The following is a 17,585-nucleotide window of genomic DNA, read 5'->3' as shown; positions in this document are numbered from 1 at the left end:
TATAAACCAAATCAGGTAAGTGAAATCAAAAAGTATTAAGATAGCTTTCTCTTATTTAAGGTATTTGTATTTGTTTTAAGGTCTTATAGCAGTTGGTTGATTGGCTTCTACTTTGTTTTCAAAAAATTTACAAAGAATAATAATTTTTTAAAGTCAGGCAAGCAACATTTATTTTAATGAAAGGGTAGAAGAATCCTGAATATTCACTGACATTGGGATTAAATATTAGGTGCATTTCCTCCAGTTATTGATTATTAATGTTTTGGTGAGCTTTATTATTTAAATTTTGAAAGTTGCATTTCCTCTGCGATTATTGTTTCATCTGACAGCTCAAATTTCATTGTTATTCATTAAGTACAATTTCCAATATAGATCCTTAATATTGTTTAGAATTTATTGTAGAGATAAGTTCAGTCATCTATATTTGTATATAAGAGATATGTGTGTTTATTATCTTTTATTGTAAGTGCATTAGCAAATATCGCCTATCTAGATCTAACTGTTTATATGAAAAGAGGAGGAAATGAGTTGGCAGTAATTAAACCTGATTTCAGACATCTTAAATTTAGATTTTATGATTCTAAGAACTTTGCATTAGGGTGTAAATATAATTCTTATAAAGCTGTATATGTGAGGATGGTTTCTTATTACCAATATATCACATAAACATGGCACTTGTTAATAATGAAATGCATTTTATCTATGAAAGCTATTTGTGGAAATTTAAAAGAACAAATGTGTTATTTATTTGGTATTTTATTTTCTCAAAAGAAAAACAATATTTGTTTTTTCAGAAATTATGCCGGGGGAATGTGGGTGTATTAATGATTAATGTCATTGTAAATAGTTGGTATTAGCATGTTTCCAAAGCACAGCTGCAGTGAATTATCATGTCACTTTTAAGTTATAACCTTGTGTGTTACAAAAACTACTGGAAAGACATTCTTGATCTGATAGAGTAATTAGGCTATCAAATAAATTAATTAATTATGATGAAGTCTTTGAAAGTTGAAAATGCTTCTGTTTTGGAAGCATAATCTGCAATTCATTTAGCTTGGATTGGTTTTCCCCAGCCATTGAGTCTTACTTATTCCTTTACTTCCAATGTTCCCTGCCCCCTTCATCCTTTCATACTGTAAAGGATTTTGGAGTTGAAGGCCAAATCCCATATATGATACTGGGGAGAGTTTAATCAGAGTTAAACTTGAATTGATGGATATATTTTTGAAGCTATGCATGAAGCTGAAATATAGACTACAGAAATTTAAATATATTTCCTATTATGTACACACAGATATACATCATCCACTCACAGTAACACTCACATATATAGTAAGGCTATGCACTCGGTGAAAATGGTTCAGAACAAGTGTTTTCAAGCTTGTGCAAATGCAGCCCCTCTCTACTATTCATTAAAGCAGTCTAATTTTTTTTAGCTGCCTGATGGTTTTATTTGTTTTAACTTGAGTTGTTGGCTGGACAGTTTGGAGACTAATGGAGATGGGTTTTTTTCCTTATCCTGGCTACCTCTTCCCTAAAAGAATCACAAGGAAAATCTTTTTAAAAATGCAATCAAGTCTCTGAAAGTATCTGACTAAAACCTGGCAGGGTTAATATGAGTCACAGAATGTACTACCTATATTTACTTTCATTCTATTCTGTCGACAAATGATTAGTATTACTAATATTTTGATGCTTTGCTGTAAACCATTAATTTTCCTCTTTATCTACTGGTAGATAAATAGGTGGAACCTGTAGGTATTGAAGTCTTTTCCCAACTCTAGTTAGTGTGCCAGGAGTCACTTTGTGGAGAAAGAGGCCACAGCAGTAATATCACATTCCATGTTACCTCTAGAATAGACAGGTGAAATATCTTATAAAGGTGTAACACATATATTACCTTTGAAGACTACCTGGAAGATGTGGTTGGTATAAAATACAGTACCCTACATTTTGGCAGATGAGAGAATTTGTACTAATAATATTAGTGTTTCAGGTTCTGAACTGGTCACTAATAGGCTAAGAATAATTCAAAGTGTGCTAGTTTTCAACTAGACAGTTGAAAACATACTTAGGTCCTAAAATATCTTGAGGAATGTCTCCTTCGTGCCATCTACCTACCTTACAGATCCCCAGAGTAGGTATGAAATAGCCTTCGTCCAATGATCTGTATGGTGGCCTCTCTCTTGGGAAGCTAGTGAAAACAAGCTATTTCACAGGATTTTTTGGTTTATTGTGGAGAAAGAAACAAAATAGTGCTTATCTTATTACATTATGAAATTTGATTTGTATTTGTGTGTGTGTGTGTGCTGGTTGATTTTGGGTGAGTTATGACTTTCTTGTAGAATCATAGTGCTCTATATTTATAGAAAAAAATAAACAAGGTACTTCATTGCACCGCCAAGGAAACAGGACATGTTTTTATCCATGTTCTTAAGATTTCTTGTCAATTATTTGAAAATGGCTTTTGAAGCTTTCTTTTTTCCTTTGAATCCTTGAAAGCTAGGTTTTGAATGGTTTTTTTTTTTCATATTTGCTCCTAAAAATAGACTGATGTTGGTAGTATATCTATCAAAGAATCAGGAAGAATAATTGATGAAGTAACACAAGACTGTAAATATTTTAATTTTAAAATATGCCCTTGAATATGGGTTTGTGGGAGATATATATGCTCAATCATTTACATACATCTTTGTGAATTTACTGAAGAAAGATTAAAAATAGATATCCATATTTTTATTCTGTTGAGTAGTTGAAAGAACCTCATTTACTTTCCATTATAGGCATTAAAAGTTGTGATATTCATGTTGTGGTGCCTTTGTAACCAACCAACCATTATTTTTTACTATAACTCAAAAGTCCAAAAAGGAAGGTTCTCTCTGTGCCGAGATAAATTTAAAGCTTTCTTTTAATAGATATATATATAAAACAAATGGTAATAAATATATAAGTATGAAACTATAGACTTCTTCTGTAATAAAGAGCATGGTCTGATGCTGTATGATTATTTGATCATATTTTATTATGCAAAAAACATTTATGATCATTGCTTCTTACTGTTATTGATAAACTTGTTATAGAAATATTTTATAATTCCTCTAAAATTCAGCAATTGGGTGAAATCTATCTTTTAAGCAATCACATGAGTTCTAAAGCAATTTATTTTGCAGGATGACTAGGTATGAACATGTATGTACAAGCTGTTATAAGAAAAGAATTCCATGAGGACTGTAAATGTGTTTACTGAGCATATTTTTGATGTTTCAACTAGTTAGAAACCTAGATTCTGATAACCCTATGAAATAGTGCAATCAAGCAGAATCAAACAGGGTTATACTTGTCTTGTAGATAGTACCTGCTAACCCACAACATATGTGGCTAGTGGGAGGAGAATGGAGGAGAACATGCATCCCTGTCATTCTCACATTTTGTTTTGGAATGCCTGATAGAACATATACTGGAATAGGCATAGTATGATACATTTGTGGGTTTAAAAAAAGAGTGAGGATTCCCTTAAGTTGAAATTTACATATGGTGACTGCATCCATTAAATTTTTCTGGTAGCAGTACAGAAATGATTTGCTATTGCCTTCTTCAATATAGTTTTCTCAAATTCTCAGTTTAGGATTCCAAATTAATGTGGGAAATGCTATTTCTTAGCTGAAATTGAGAAGCCTTCCAATTTTTTTTAAAGTTTAACGTAATACTGGTTTGTAAGCTTGCATTGTTAGATTTTACTAGCATGATGCAATGCCCATGACTGATCCCATGCTAGGCTAGTTATACTGTACTAAAAACAGAGAGTCAGGGGTGGGCCATATGCAATCACCCAACATAAGAGTATGCCACTAGAAATTGGAGACAGGACATGTTTTACCAGCATTATCTTTGCAGGCGTACTATCTTTCTTTTTGTAAAAATGGCAATAGTAATAAGCGTGCAGAGCTAATGCAACCATTTTGATTATTAAACTCTCCTGTCCCCAAAGAGGAAGAAATAAAGCCAGAATGTTAAATGACCATATTTTCTAACTTATAGAAGCATTATTTTTTTAAAAAGTAAAAATATGATCTAGATCTAAAAAAAAGGCTCCTCTTTTTATTAGAAAATTTTCTGATTTGCCTCTTTTCTGGTATGCATACAAATCTAGAAGTAGGAGTTTTAATCCAGAAAAATAGAAATATGTATTTGAAAATGTTTGCATATTCCTGCACTGGAATGGAATGGAAACAATTAAGTTCCATGTCAGCCCCATTTGTTTACAAGACACTCTTGGCATAAATCTTTTAAATGAGTAATCTAAAAAAAAAATGTTTTGTCATTTCTAATATACTTTGATTATATTTTACATATTTAGGCTGGGCTTAGAACACTTCATGATATTGGACCTGAAATTCGGCGAGCTATTTCCTGTGATTTGCAAGAGGATGAACCAGAACAAAATCATCATGAGGAGGAAGAAGTATATAAAGTAAATGGCTGTATGATAGATGTCTTCAGTTTATAAAATAGACTTCCCCCCCCCTTTACTAAGCAGATGCAAGAATTTCCCCCCACAAAGTAATCAGTGAATTCCATTCATTTCCAAGCTATTTCATTATAGGCTCAAGTTTGAGTCAGTCTTCTATATTTTGACAAAAGAATTCCTTTAATTACCAAACATGGTCAATAGTAGAAAATAATGTCACAAAGGAAATAGATATGGAAGCAGTAATCCCCACACTACTAAAGCTCATTGAAATTACAGTACTAGTTAGTGAAGGCAAGCTACTAGTGTTCCCTTTGCACATGTGTCAGAAGGTGGGGCATATGCTCTGTTCTGTTTTGTTCAAAGCACTGCCAGCTAAATAGATCCCTTATCATGCTTATGGCATCTTCCACATGGACAACTGAGCATCATGCAGAGATGATGGTGTTTATAAGCCAATGACTGTCACAAGGCTTCCGTGAGTTCTTGGTATTTGAGGAAAGGCACATCAAATTATTTTGGATGTTTTACCATTTATTCAAAAAACACATCAAAGTAAGCAAACTACTTTTAATTTCACCACATTTCTCATCAAGTTATGAGAAAGGCCATTTCTGTTCTTCCTCCTCCTGCCTGCAGCATCTTGAGATTTTTTAAAAATGCTACCTTTTTCTGTATTCAGAATTATAGCCTAAATTTGCTCTATATGTTTTCAAGCTATAATGTTGAACTGACAGATTGAACATTGGCTGTATTAATTCTTCTTCCCTCAGCTCTAGCTGCTGACCACTTCCATCTCTCTTCAACCCCTAAAGGGGGTTCAACCCCTAAACCTCTACCCTGTATTGGGTAGAAAAAGTCTTACAGCACATTATCCTTTTTGAGTCTTCAGAGAATCTTCCTCTGGAGCTCACCCAACAACTCTCTTCAATAATCTTCTCCTTTTCCAAATTTGTCCTTGACCCAACAAGACTTCAGCACTATAACACTACCAGATGCAATATAGGTGCACAAGCCAATATTACAGCAAATATTACAACCCAAATTTTCCACAACAATCACTAAATAGTTACATCTTAGGTGTCAGCCATTACATCTCTCTCCATCAAAATCCTTTTTTTCAATTCTTTCCCTCTTTTTTAAAGACTCTACTTCTGATGTCAGCTCAAAAGCCCCTTCTTCCCCTATGACAACATTTTCCTATGAGAATTTCTACTGTCAACTTCTACTTACCTATTCCTAAAATGAAATGTTTGCTTAGGGTGTCTGAGTATGAGAATAGCAAGAAAGAAGTTGTGGCTAGATGCAGACCATCCAAATAACCCTACTCCATTCCTAGGGAAGAACAACTTCCAGAACCAATAGTGTTTCAACTGTTGTAATCAGTGTCCCAAAGATACTTTTTTCAAGAGGCAACTGGACTTTCGTGTTTTAATTTGAAGATGTTTCACTTCGCATCCAAGAAGCTTCTTCAGCTCTGATTGGATAGTGGGGAATGGAAGGATTTATATTCCTTGCAGACAGCTGGTCATTTGCATCCTTTTAGAGAGTCATTGAGGCCACTTGGAGGTTTATTTGTGTCCTCAGGTCACCTGAGTAGTGCTTGGATCTAAATGGTTCCTGTAGTCTACAATTTTTCTGGAAATCCATTTGTACTCTCACACCATTCAAAGGGTGTTCATCCCAAACTGCATAGCTAAATGTCTATGGAGATTCTCAGTCATCCAGGTCATGGCCTGGATGACTGAGAATCTCCATAGTCATTGTAGCCAGTGGATTTTCTGGCGTTGGAAATTGTCCTCCCTTAGAACTATTAGTCAGCTGCAAATGCTGGACTATGACTGTACCTCTGGTTGACATGACTCTTATAGACTGACTCTGTGGTTTCTATAAACTTTGTTCAACTCTTGTCTTGAGGGTCAGCTGGCAGCAAAATTTCCATCAAACTGCAACTGTGGGAAGCATTTCTGCTGAAAGTTGGCTTATCTTTCTGAATTCTTTCTATTCCAGCTGGTCGCTGAAGGTTCTAATATTTAATGTTAAGAAATGGTGCCCTGTGTTTTGTTTTTCCCTTTTCATACTTTTTAAAAATTTAGCATCTTTAGATTGAGAAAGCAGGGGCTGTTTCACTTTTTGAGGTGAAGGTTAAGGTATTGTGGCCATCTCAAAAAATATTTGTCTATATTTTCTCTTTGTCATGCTATTTTCCTGAGTCTTGGCAAGTTCCCAGGATGTCTTTGCAAAATATATTTTTCATGCATCCCTCTCAATCTTACTTGAATTCTCTGTCTCATCACAAATTTAGACATGAATCATGCATAAAAGTTTGCCCATTTTTTAAGGAAAAGTAATGGTTGCTGTTTGGACTTCTTTTTTTTTTTTTTTTTTTTTTTATTGCAAAAGTTTTACAATTACATTTTCACCCCTTTTTTCACCCCCCCACCTCCCTCCCCAAACTTCCCATCCTCCCTAACCCTCCCTGACCCGCCCCCCCCCCGGACTTCCCTATTACATACTCATAACTAATAACACTAATATATAAGCCTGAACCCATCCCTCCCCCTATATAATTTTTCCTCTTTAATATTTCTAATACATTATTTTCAAATAAAAGCTATTTGATACTTTCTAGTTTGGTATTTGTTCTGAACATATTCTATCCACCTTTTCCATTCCCATTCATAAGTCTCTTGTGAACAATCCTTTAAATACGCTGAAATCTTCGCCATCTCTGCAAAACTAGCCATCTTCAAAGTCCATTCCTCGATAGTAGGCAAAGCTTCATTCTTCCAATATTTACCTATCAACAATCTTGCTGCAGTTATCATATACAATATTAATTTTATTTCACCCCGTGTAAAACCCTTAACTATACCCAATAAAAACAGTTGTGGAGAAAATTGAATTTTTTTCTTCAAAACATTCTGCATGACCCACCAAATTTTTATCCAAAAAGCCTTAACTTTCCTACAGGTCCACCAAACATGATAATACGTAGCATCCAAACATTCGCATCTCCAACATTTTGGCTGAACATTAGGGTACATACATGACAACTTTTTGGGATCTAAATGCCATCTATAAAACATTTTGTAGAAATTTTCCCTCAGGTTCTGGGACTGTGTAAATTTAACATTCTGAACCCAAATATTTTCCCATGTTTCCAACATCACTGGTTCTTCAAAATTTTGTGCCCACTTAATCATACAATCTTTAACTAATTCAGTTTCTGAATCCCTTTCTAGCAAAACATTATAAAGCCTTTTAATATGCATTGGACCTTTCTCTCTTATATGTCTAACCAATTCTTCCTCATGCAACATAATACCAGTTTTTTGGTCCTCTTTCCATCTCAATTGTAATTGATTATATTGTAACCAATTTAAATTAATTCCTTCGTCCAACAGTGTCTGTAATGTCTTCAGCTGCCATCTGCCCGCATCTGTAAAAAGAACCTCTTTGTATAAAAACCCCCCGAGTGACATTATATTTGTATTCCACAAAGTATGACCAAGATCCAGCCATAACGGTATTTTATAATCCCATTTAAGTCGGTGCTTCTTCCAAACTCTCATCAAAGATTCTCTAAGCTGTTTGGACTTCTTACCCAAATGATGGCTAATAGTCTACTGTTTCAGGGTACTGCCTGAATGAAAATGTTATCTATAGTCTGCAAAACTAAGATCCATCAAACTGAGGATTTATTAAATCACAAGCTTTGTATACAGAAAATGTTTGGATGCTAAGTACAGGTAAAGTGAGAATCTGGATACAATGCTGGGGCTAAACCCAGCATAAAACAATTCCCACATTTATCTTTGAATTTTCAGAGGCATCCAGTTGAAGTAATCCAGAAATGCTATTCTGACAACTGAACAAAAAATATTTAACTGAGAATAGAGCAATCACTGTTAGAACCAATCAGGGCTAAGACTTCAAGGCTATTTCCTCCCACCAGTTGTCATTTTATCTGTCTTCTTTAGATTGAGTTCCAAGAAATACCACTCCTATCTCACTTTTAACTTTAGCATCTTCTTGGTTAGTTATAAAAACTCATAAACTTTATTTTAACGAGGAAGTCAGATACTTAACAGAATATAACAGAATAACAGAGTTGGAAGGTACCTTGGAGGTCTTCTAGTCCAACCCCCTGCCCAGGCAGGAAACTCTGTTGAAAAACTTCTGCAGGCAAATCCTTCCACTGATTAATTGTTCTAACTGTCAGAAAATTTCTTCTTAGTTCTAGGTTGATTCTCTCCTTGATTAGTTTCCTTCCGTTGCTTCTTGTCTTGCCTTCAGGTGCTTTAGAGAATAGGTTGACTTCCTCTTCTTTGTGGCAACCCCTGAGTTATTGGAACAGTGCTATCATATCACCCCTAGTCCTTTTCATTAAACTAGACTTACCAGCAACCAGCAACCCTTCTTTATATGTTTTAGCCTCCAGTTCCCTAATCATCTTTGTTGCTCTTCTTTGCACACTTTCCAGATGTCTCAACATCTTTTTTACATTGTGGCGACCAAAACTGGATGCAGTATTGCAAGTGTGGTCTTACCAAGGCATTAAGGATAACTTTCTGTTCGCTGCCTGAGAACAAAATCACAGAATTCCCAAGATTTTTGGTCATGTCACTGTAGTTGTGGAATGACTTTATCATATAATTGTAACAACAAATCATAACAAGCACTATGCTCTTTAAAATATAGCTTATAAAACTTTTGGGGAGAGTTGGGTAATACAGTTTGCTTAGCTGTGAATCTGGGTCTGTATGATGTAGTTTCTCTGTATGAATAGTTTAACAAAATAATCTGTTCTTGGCACATTTCCAATTGCAGTGTGATATAATTGCAGTGATCATAGGTAGCTTCTATATCACATAGAAGACTGTTTAGAAAAGGGTATTGTGGTATTATGGCAATGTGACTGTCTGACCTGAGGATGGCAAGCGAACCACACAGGATATGCACATGAAGACAAACAAACTAATATTATGTTATTAATTGATTATCACTTTTTATATTTCAGAGAAATGGTGCCCTGTTTGGAAACCATATCAATCATGTTAGCACTGATACAAGGGATTCATTTCAACAGATCAATACTACCCATCGCCCCCTGCATGTGCAAAGGCCACTGGTTTCATGTATGGTGGACACGACTGAGAAAAATGTGCATCCACCAACAGGAAACTCTTTATTCCATAATCATCATAGCCATCACAACCACAACTCAGTAGGGAAGCAAGTTCCAAACTCCACAAATGCTAACCTTAATAATGCCAACATGTCCAAGATGGTAAACAGAAAACATGCAAGCACTGGAAGTCATGAACATATGTTGGAAACTGGGAGCCATTCATACTCCAGAAAAGATCACCGTGAACAACGTAGACGATCATCCAAAAAGAGGTAAATCCCAATATATTTTTATAGTGTAAACTAAAACGTTACATTTGGTTGAAAATGCCAATCCTTGTGTTACTTTTTTTAACACCTTGAACTGTTATATTTGATTATCTAATTTATTCATTGTCTAGTTTAATTTTAACATAACTCTGTTGAATTGCTTGATTAAGTTGTAGCTTACAAGCCAGGTATGGCTTACATTTTTCAACTATTATCATTCTTTGGGCCGTGTGATTTACTTATTTATTTTATTTAGTTCCTGCCCTTATTATTTTTATAAACAAGGCAGCAAACATACCTAATAGTTCTCCTTCTTCCTATTTTCCTTTCAACAACAACCCTATGAGGGGAGTTGGCCTGAGATAGAGTGACTGGCCCAAATTCACCCAATGGCTTTCAGTTTAAAGAGGGATTACAACGCATGGTCTTCCAGTTTCTAGCCTGGTGCCTCAACCACTAGACCAAACTAGCTCTTTATTGGTCAGATTAATACAATCAGATAAATTCAACAACATTAATAGTTAGATCGTTGCATCATTGGGGTAGAAAGATGTCTAAAGAGGATAAGCCAAAAATCACTTAAGACAAATTGTTGCTTCTTTCTTTCATCATAGTAATTTATGAATTAAATCCTGTGGGAAAGTTTTGGTAAATACAAATGTATCCATTGATAAGTACAATATAACATTTACTTTCTCATCATTTCATTAAAATTCATTATACTTCTTTCTCCATATTCTTTTTTTCTAGTAGAGGTCGTTATTATGAAACTTACATTAGGTAAGTATATATAAGGTCATATCATGGAAAACAGCACTTCATGCTTCAATAAAACTTATTGAAACAAATCATATAAGCCTTTTTCAGTCATTATCTTTGCAGATGATGCTGAAGCATGAAACTAAGAGCTATTGGCCTTCAACATAGCATATGATATGAACATAGCTTTGGCCCATATGCTGAGCATGAACATTGAGCGGTATGCATGGAAATCTCCGTGCAGTCCTGAACAGTTGAATATACATTTTGGCTTAGCTGTAGTTGTGGATGTATCCTGATGCACAATATTAGGACTAGAATTGCAAGACTACCTACTGACCTTATCAAAATACCAGAGTTGGACTTTAACCTACATTTTTATGAGGTGTTCAGTTAGGAAGGAATGTCACAGTGGTACAGAATAGTATCTCCAAATAAGGCTGGAAAATTCACGTCCGAAATTATATAAACCACTTTTCAGCAGATTAGGCAAGTTGGACAAATGGTTTGACACAATACAAGGAACTTCCTATGAATTCCAAACCATTTTGCATGTTGATGCTATTAGAAATTATGCAGAACATTATGGCCTTTCTTAGAACTAGGTTAAAATAGAACTTCATGTTTCTACCACTGATTTATATTTCCGTTGTATCTATCAGTATCCCTATGACAGCACTGTTTAATTTTCCCAGCTCCCTATAAGAGGCAGCCAATTTACTGAAATTGGAAATAGAATGAAACTGCAGTATATGTTTCTTCTACTTGCCATCACTGGAGAGGTATACGTGGGAAGTTATAAACCAATTAATCTAGAGGGTAATATCCACTTCCAAGTCACAACTGTGTTTTGAAAAAAGAAAAAAATAGAAGTGAGGCCAAATAAATAAACAGGCAAAAGGAGAGTACAATTTCTCAATAGCCTGAGTGTCTCAGTGGTAGAATTCCTCAACCTGAGGAGGCCAGGTATGCAAATTGATTTTACTGAATAACAGAGTTGGAAAGGACCTTGGAAGTTTTCTAGTCAACCTCCTGCTCAGGCAGGAAATCCTAAACCATTTCAAATGGTCATCCAATCTCTTCTTTAAAACTTCCATTGTTGGAGCATTCGCAACTTCTAGAGGCAAGTTGTTAAACTGATTAATTGTTCTAACTGTCAGGAAATTTCTCCTTAGTTCTAGGTTGCTTCTCTCCTTGACTAATTTCCATCCATTGCTTCTTGTCCTGCCAAGCTTTCTTATCGTTTCTTATCAGTGGTTGAATTCTTTCTTTTAGGAAGGCATTCAGTCTATAGAAAGTATAGTAAAGTTTACTTGATTATATTATATGCCATGTTGACTTTTACTACCGGTAGCCTCAATTTACAACCATTCACTTTGTGATCATTTGAAATAACAATGGCCCTGAAAAAAAGTGACTCACAATCATTCCTCGCGCTTACAACTGTCACAGCATTGCCACAGTCACATGACAAAATTTGGCCACTTGGTAACTGGCATGTATTAACAGTTGCAGCATCATAGGGTCATGTGATCACCATTTGCAACCTTCCCAGGCAGCTTCCAACAAGCAAAGTCAATGGAGGAAGCTGGATTCGCTTAATGACACACGACTCAGTTAATAGCTGCAGTGATTTGTTTAATAACTTTGCAAAAATGTCATAAAAATGGCTATGACTCACTTAACAACTGCCTTGCTTACTGTGGCAGTAGAAATCCTGATCCCAATTGTGGTTGTAAGTCAAGGACTTACCTATGTATGTTTTGGGGGTTTTTTTCAGTCTTACTTTTGTTCTTTTAAATCCTTTTATTTTAAAAAGCTCTTGCTAATTTGATTTGGGAAAAGATAGGGAGGGAAGGATTTACCTGTTTTTTATATAAAAAGTAATAAAATATCTCTGTTCTAACTGTAGATCAGAATCGGGTGATAGACATTTACCTACAATTTGCCGAGAAGAGCATGAAATTAGAGATTATTATAATGATGATTGCTACCTAGATGATCAGGAATATTTTAGTGGTGATGAGTATTATGAAGAAGACAGTATGTTGTCAGGAAACTGGTAAGTTTAAGCTCCATTAAAAAGAAATAATGTAGCAGCTCTTGTACATCAGAGATGAGATCCTGAGATATAACATCTCAGATAGCTTATTCAGTTTGTGAATGCCTTGAGTGGATCCCACCTCCCCCACCCCCTGCCCTCAGTTTCCTCCTCACCACTGCTGGAACTCCTGAGAGAACTCCCTCAATAGGGTTGTCTGTTCCATGCTTCACCTTCTTCCTTGAAAAGAAAGGCAGAAGACTGACAAGATTCAGGAGTAGATCCTAACATTTCCTTTCTTCATGATGGGGAAAAGAGGACCCTGAAAGACCTGCTGTTTCTAAGAGGATATAAGGAACAATGGTTTCCATTATCCTCCAGCATGAAGAAACCAATAGCATCTGGTGGCCTGGAGGAACTTCAGTTCTTCTCCTCTCACTTACAAATCTACTCAGAGATAAAAGTAAAGGTTCCCCTCGCACATATGTGCTAGTCGTTCCTGACTCTAGAGCATGGTGCTCATCTCCGTTTCAAAGCCAAAAAGCCAGCGCTGTCCGAAGACATCGTCATGTGGCCGGCATGACTAAATGCCAAAGGCACATGGAACATTGTTACCTTCCCACCAAAGGTGGTCCCTATTTTTCTACTTGCATTTTTTATGTGCTTTCGAACTGCTAGGTTGGCAGAAGTTAGGACAAGTAACGGGAACTCACCCCATTTCACGGCACTAGGGATTCAAACCACTGAGCTGCCGACCTTTCAATTGACAAGCTCAGCGTCTTAGCCACTGAACCACCATGTCCCAGAGATAGGTGTCACTAAATTATGTGTCATTTGTATTTAAAAATAGAAAATTGACTGTGAAATATAAACATAACTCCAAAATAAATTTGCTGGAGAATGAGTTAGTTACTTTAAATCAATGTAATGCTGTCCAGATATATTAGAATACAAGATTTAGATTCAGTTTGTGCATTCCTGACCCAGGTGGGAAATTCTGGATACCTGACTGAGAAGGCATCAGGGGTGGGTTCTACTTACTGTACCTTTACTACCGGTTCACAACGGGGCTGCACGCACTTGCTTGCTTCTCCGCCTGCTTCTTGTTTCCTGATGACATCGGGGTCGGTGGGCAGAGCCTCCCGCTGGTTTTACTACCAGTTCTATAGAACGGGTCCCAACTGGGGGCAACCCACCACTGGAACGCATGCTAGATATCAATCACTATTACTGTTTTCCTTCTTAAAAATTACTTTAGTGTTTTGTTTTTGTTTTTGTTTGCGGGGGAAAGTAGTTCATAATTTTGGCCAAGTTACACATTTTGGGAGCCCTCAGTTTTCTATGGTGATCACTACCAATTATCTGTTTCTTTACCTTTAGGCATTCTCACGACTACCATAGCACATATCACTGTAATGATTTAGATTTTGAACGGCCAAAGGGTTATCATCACCCACATGGTTTTTTTGAGGAAGATGACTCACCCGTGTATTATGATTCCAAAAGATCTCCTAGGAGACGGCTGCTACCTCCAACACCTACGTGTGAGTTCACTACAAAAGCTGGCTTCGTGGATGTGTTTGCTTTACTATTAGACCCATTGTGTATTCTCTGCCTATGCTCTCAACTTTAGTTGATTTAAGTCATACAAAGGGGACATCCCAGTGACCCAAGGGGAAAGGAAGCAAGGAGGGTTTTTTTTTTGTGTGTGTGTGTGTGTGTGTGCTTCCTGTAGCTTCTCATGTCTCCTTTTTATAACTGAGGACCATTATTGGATTTCATACAAAACTATAACAGCAGAATGAGCTCATTCACAGAATAACAACATGATCAAAAATTATGGATTAATTTACCTTTATATTTGGATTGTTTACAATAGTTGCCGTTCCCCCACACTTCTGGAAATGTGTCCTTAATTTTCTCCAACTGCCAAAATTAGAGTTGATGCATATTTTAATTAGTTCAGATGGCTGCAATTTAACATTTAATTTTGTTTAACGAAATAGCACGGCTTCTCCACAGAGAAGCCTTTTGAAAATGAGAGAATTTAATAACTAAAAATGCACAAACCCCATAATAAACATCGAAGTTAATATTAACTTGGGGAAAATACATATTCATAAATAATAAAATAACGTTGTAAGATATAAGACTGTGCCATGGTGTGACACTAACACTTCTCTGCAATATCTATAAGGAGCCAAGCCTTATCTGGAAAAAAAATTGTAGCTGCTAAAAAGGTGCTGCATGCAGGTGCTACATTCACATTTCTGCATGTTCTATAGCAGGTTTTCCCAACCTCAGCAACTTTAAGATGCATGGACTTCAATTCCCAGAATTCTCCAGTCAGCATGCTACCACATTGCTTCACACGCTGATAACCAATACACTATTTATATGTAAATAATGCTTAAGACGCAACAATAACAATGTTGGGATGAGACAAAGACAGAGACAGAGAGATTGGCCTAAAGTCACCCAGATGGCTTTCATGCATAAGCAGGGTCTAGAATTCACAACCTCCTGGTTTCTAGGCCAGAAACTCTAGGGATCACATGAGCACAAAGCTCATTCTTCAAAGTTTGAGGAAAACTTTTAGTTCTCCCTTACAAATTAAGAAAAAGGAGGGGAGAGAGGGAAGCATGTAAGTGATCCTTATGAAACACAGATGTCGCAAGACTGTAATGATTAGAAATTTGATTTTCATAGAAGCTTGACCCATACTTTACTCAGTCTTACATCACTCAGTCCTGCATCGCTTTTGATATTCAGTAAAGGCACAAACATTTCTTAGAAATTAACACTCTTTAGCAAGATGACCTGATTTGTCTTAGATAGAAATCTGAAAGTAGTGACGTTGTCTTCTACAAGGTGAGGTTAAAAGTTGAAACTTCCTGATAACCTAAGCTGTGAGGGCAAATAAAGAGTTGAAACTTCCTGATAAAATAGGTTGTGAAGGCAAATAAGAGGCCCAGGAAAAAAAAGCTACTACTTGTGCTTTCATACTGTATAGCTTCTACTTCTAATAGATGCAGTAATTTAATGCACAATCTCATTGTGCTCCCCAATACTTCAGTACTTTACAGATTGGAAATTGGTGGCTGAATGGCTGATGGCATGATCTTGCTTGCTTGCTCCTGCCTGCCTGCCTGTCTACAAAATTAAGGATGGAAATAAGAATGCTCTAAAAAGTCTCTGAGAGCCAAACCACTCTCTTTCCTTCCCTTAACCTTTCCATGGCCACTCCCCCACCAGAACAAAACTAAGATACTGAAATACAGTAGTAAGGTGACCACATTTCAGTAGCACAAATTAGTGCTAGGAAACTCAGAGTGAGCATCAAAGCAAGAGCCTTCTGGAAGGCGAACAACTCCATTGTCACCAATAATTAATCTCTCACACACCCATACAAGTATTAAAGAAACAAATTTAGCCACTGCTCCTCTTGGAGTATCATCTTGTCACCAGTGCAGCAAAGCAGTGGGTCATGGTGTCTTATCATCGAGGTCATGGTTATCCCAAAGATGCTTTTCAAAAGGCAATTGGACTTTCTTGTTTTTTTCCCTTGAAAAAGTTTCCCTTCTCATCCAAGAAGCTTCTTCAGTTCGAACTCCACCTTAACAGATTAACCCAACTGCTCCTATGACAGTTCTAGAAAGCAGTAACAACCCGTTCCACCTTTTCATATTTCAGCCAATCGCCGCTCTTCCTTTAATTTTGAATGCCTCCGCAGGCAGAGCAGTCATGATGAATTACCACCTTCCCCTACCTTTCATCAACGCACTGCTTTACCTCTGCATTTAATGCAACAGCAGGTAAGTGAAAGCTTAACTTTAGCTGCATAGCTTTGTAACACTGTTTTGAAACTTGCAAATACAGCTACTCCTAAGGTAATAATAACAATTGGGACCAGTGTCACTAAGCAATGTAGTTGAAAAGTCCAGTGTCAAATCACCACATTGTTTTGCGTTGGCAATCCTGGCAGTCCTGATTGCCATTGTGACAGCAAGATGCATGGATTGTTAAATGGGAAGCAGTGGGAGTTCCAGGTAAGGTCTAAGCGGATACTATTGGAGGGAATGGCTTGCGAGACTCAGAGCAAGCTTCACATGAGCACAAGAAGGCCAGGGATGGCACAAACACAAGCCTGCTGTGGCAAGGCATGAGTGCAGAAGGCCACAGGGACTTACCAGAATGACTTACAACCTTCCCTTCTGGATTCTGTATTGACTTTGCTTATGGGAAGTTGATCGGGATGATTGCAAATGATAATCACTGATTGCAAGGTGCTGCAGCTATCATAAATGCAAACTGGTTGCTAAATGCTCAGAATCACAATCACATGTCCATGGTGGCACTGCAGCAGTTGGAATTTTGAGTGCTGGTCATCACTATCACTCATTCAAGGCTGTCACAATTTCAATCACTGAATGAGTAGTCAGTAAGTGAGGGTTGCCTCTATTCCATGGTGGGACTCTCTGAAGAGGCTTAAAACATGGCAAATAACTGCTTCCAGCTCAGTCTCAAGAGCTATAAAAGGGCTGCTGGGCAAGGAATAGAAAAGCATGACCAGTTGCCAGTGAATAGTGGCTATCTGGAACTGACAGCTTAGGTTCCCTGTATCAGAAGTAATAAAAAGAATCAGATGACAGGTTATCCATTTTCCGTATTTTAAAATAAGGGAAAGTTCCAAGGAGAGAGAAGGAGAAAAAGGGAAACTCAACTTTGTCAGGTTCTGAGTATTGACATCTGTGTGTTCCCAGTGAAGCAAGGTGAGAAACTAAAAGGTCTTCACTCAAATTGTAAAACAATTTCATCACCAACAATACTGCAAATGAATCTAGATATTCCAGCTAGATTTTGCCCGGGCAGAATCATTAATAGCAGATACAACCTGACTTCTGTTTATCTTTC

At 36.8% G+C, this 17,585-nt stretch overlaps 1 protein-coding gene across 2 annotated transcripts in view; it reads left to right on the top strand.

The window, feature by feature from the left end:
* CACNA1D (calcium voltage-gated channel subunit alpha1 D) overlaps positions 1-17,585 on the top strand; it is a 225,277-nt gene that overhangs the window by 203,835 nt on the left and 3,857 nt on the right. The window contains exons 40-45 of one of the 2 annotated variants that reach the window (XM_070936969.1): positions 4,358-4,471; positions 9,492-9,874; positions 10,625-10,651; positions 12,543-12,692; positions 14,052-14,215; positions 16,365-16,486. In XM_070936969.1, the coding sequence (XP_070793070.1) occupies positions 4,358-4,471; positions 9,492-9,874; positions 10,625-10,651; positions 12,543-12,692; positions 14,052-14,215; positions 16,365-16,486 (960 nt within the window). The remainder of the gene's footprint in view (positions 1-4,357; positions 4,472-9,491; positions 9,875-10,624; positions 10,652-12,542; positions 12,693-14,051; positions 14,216-16,364; positions 16,487-17,585) is intronic. The other variant, XM_070936968.1, reaches the window with a different exon arrangement.

Source organism: Pituophis catenifer, unplaced genomic scaffold (genome assembly GCF_029215685.1).
Source record: "Pituophis catenifer annectens isolate HBS135680 unplaced genomic scaffold, rPitCat1.0.hap2 SCAF_2, whole genome shotgun sequence".
Classification (NCBI taxonomy): domain Eukaryota; kingdom Metazoa; phylum Chordata; class Lepidosauria; order Squamata; family Colubridae; genus Pituophis; species Pituophis catenifer.
Note: the sequence above shows the minus strand (reverse complement) of the source record. Positions and strands in the feature narration are given on the sequence as shown.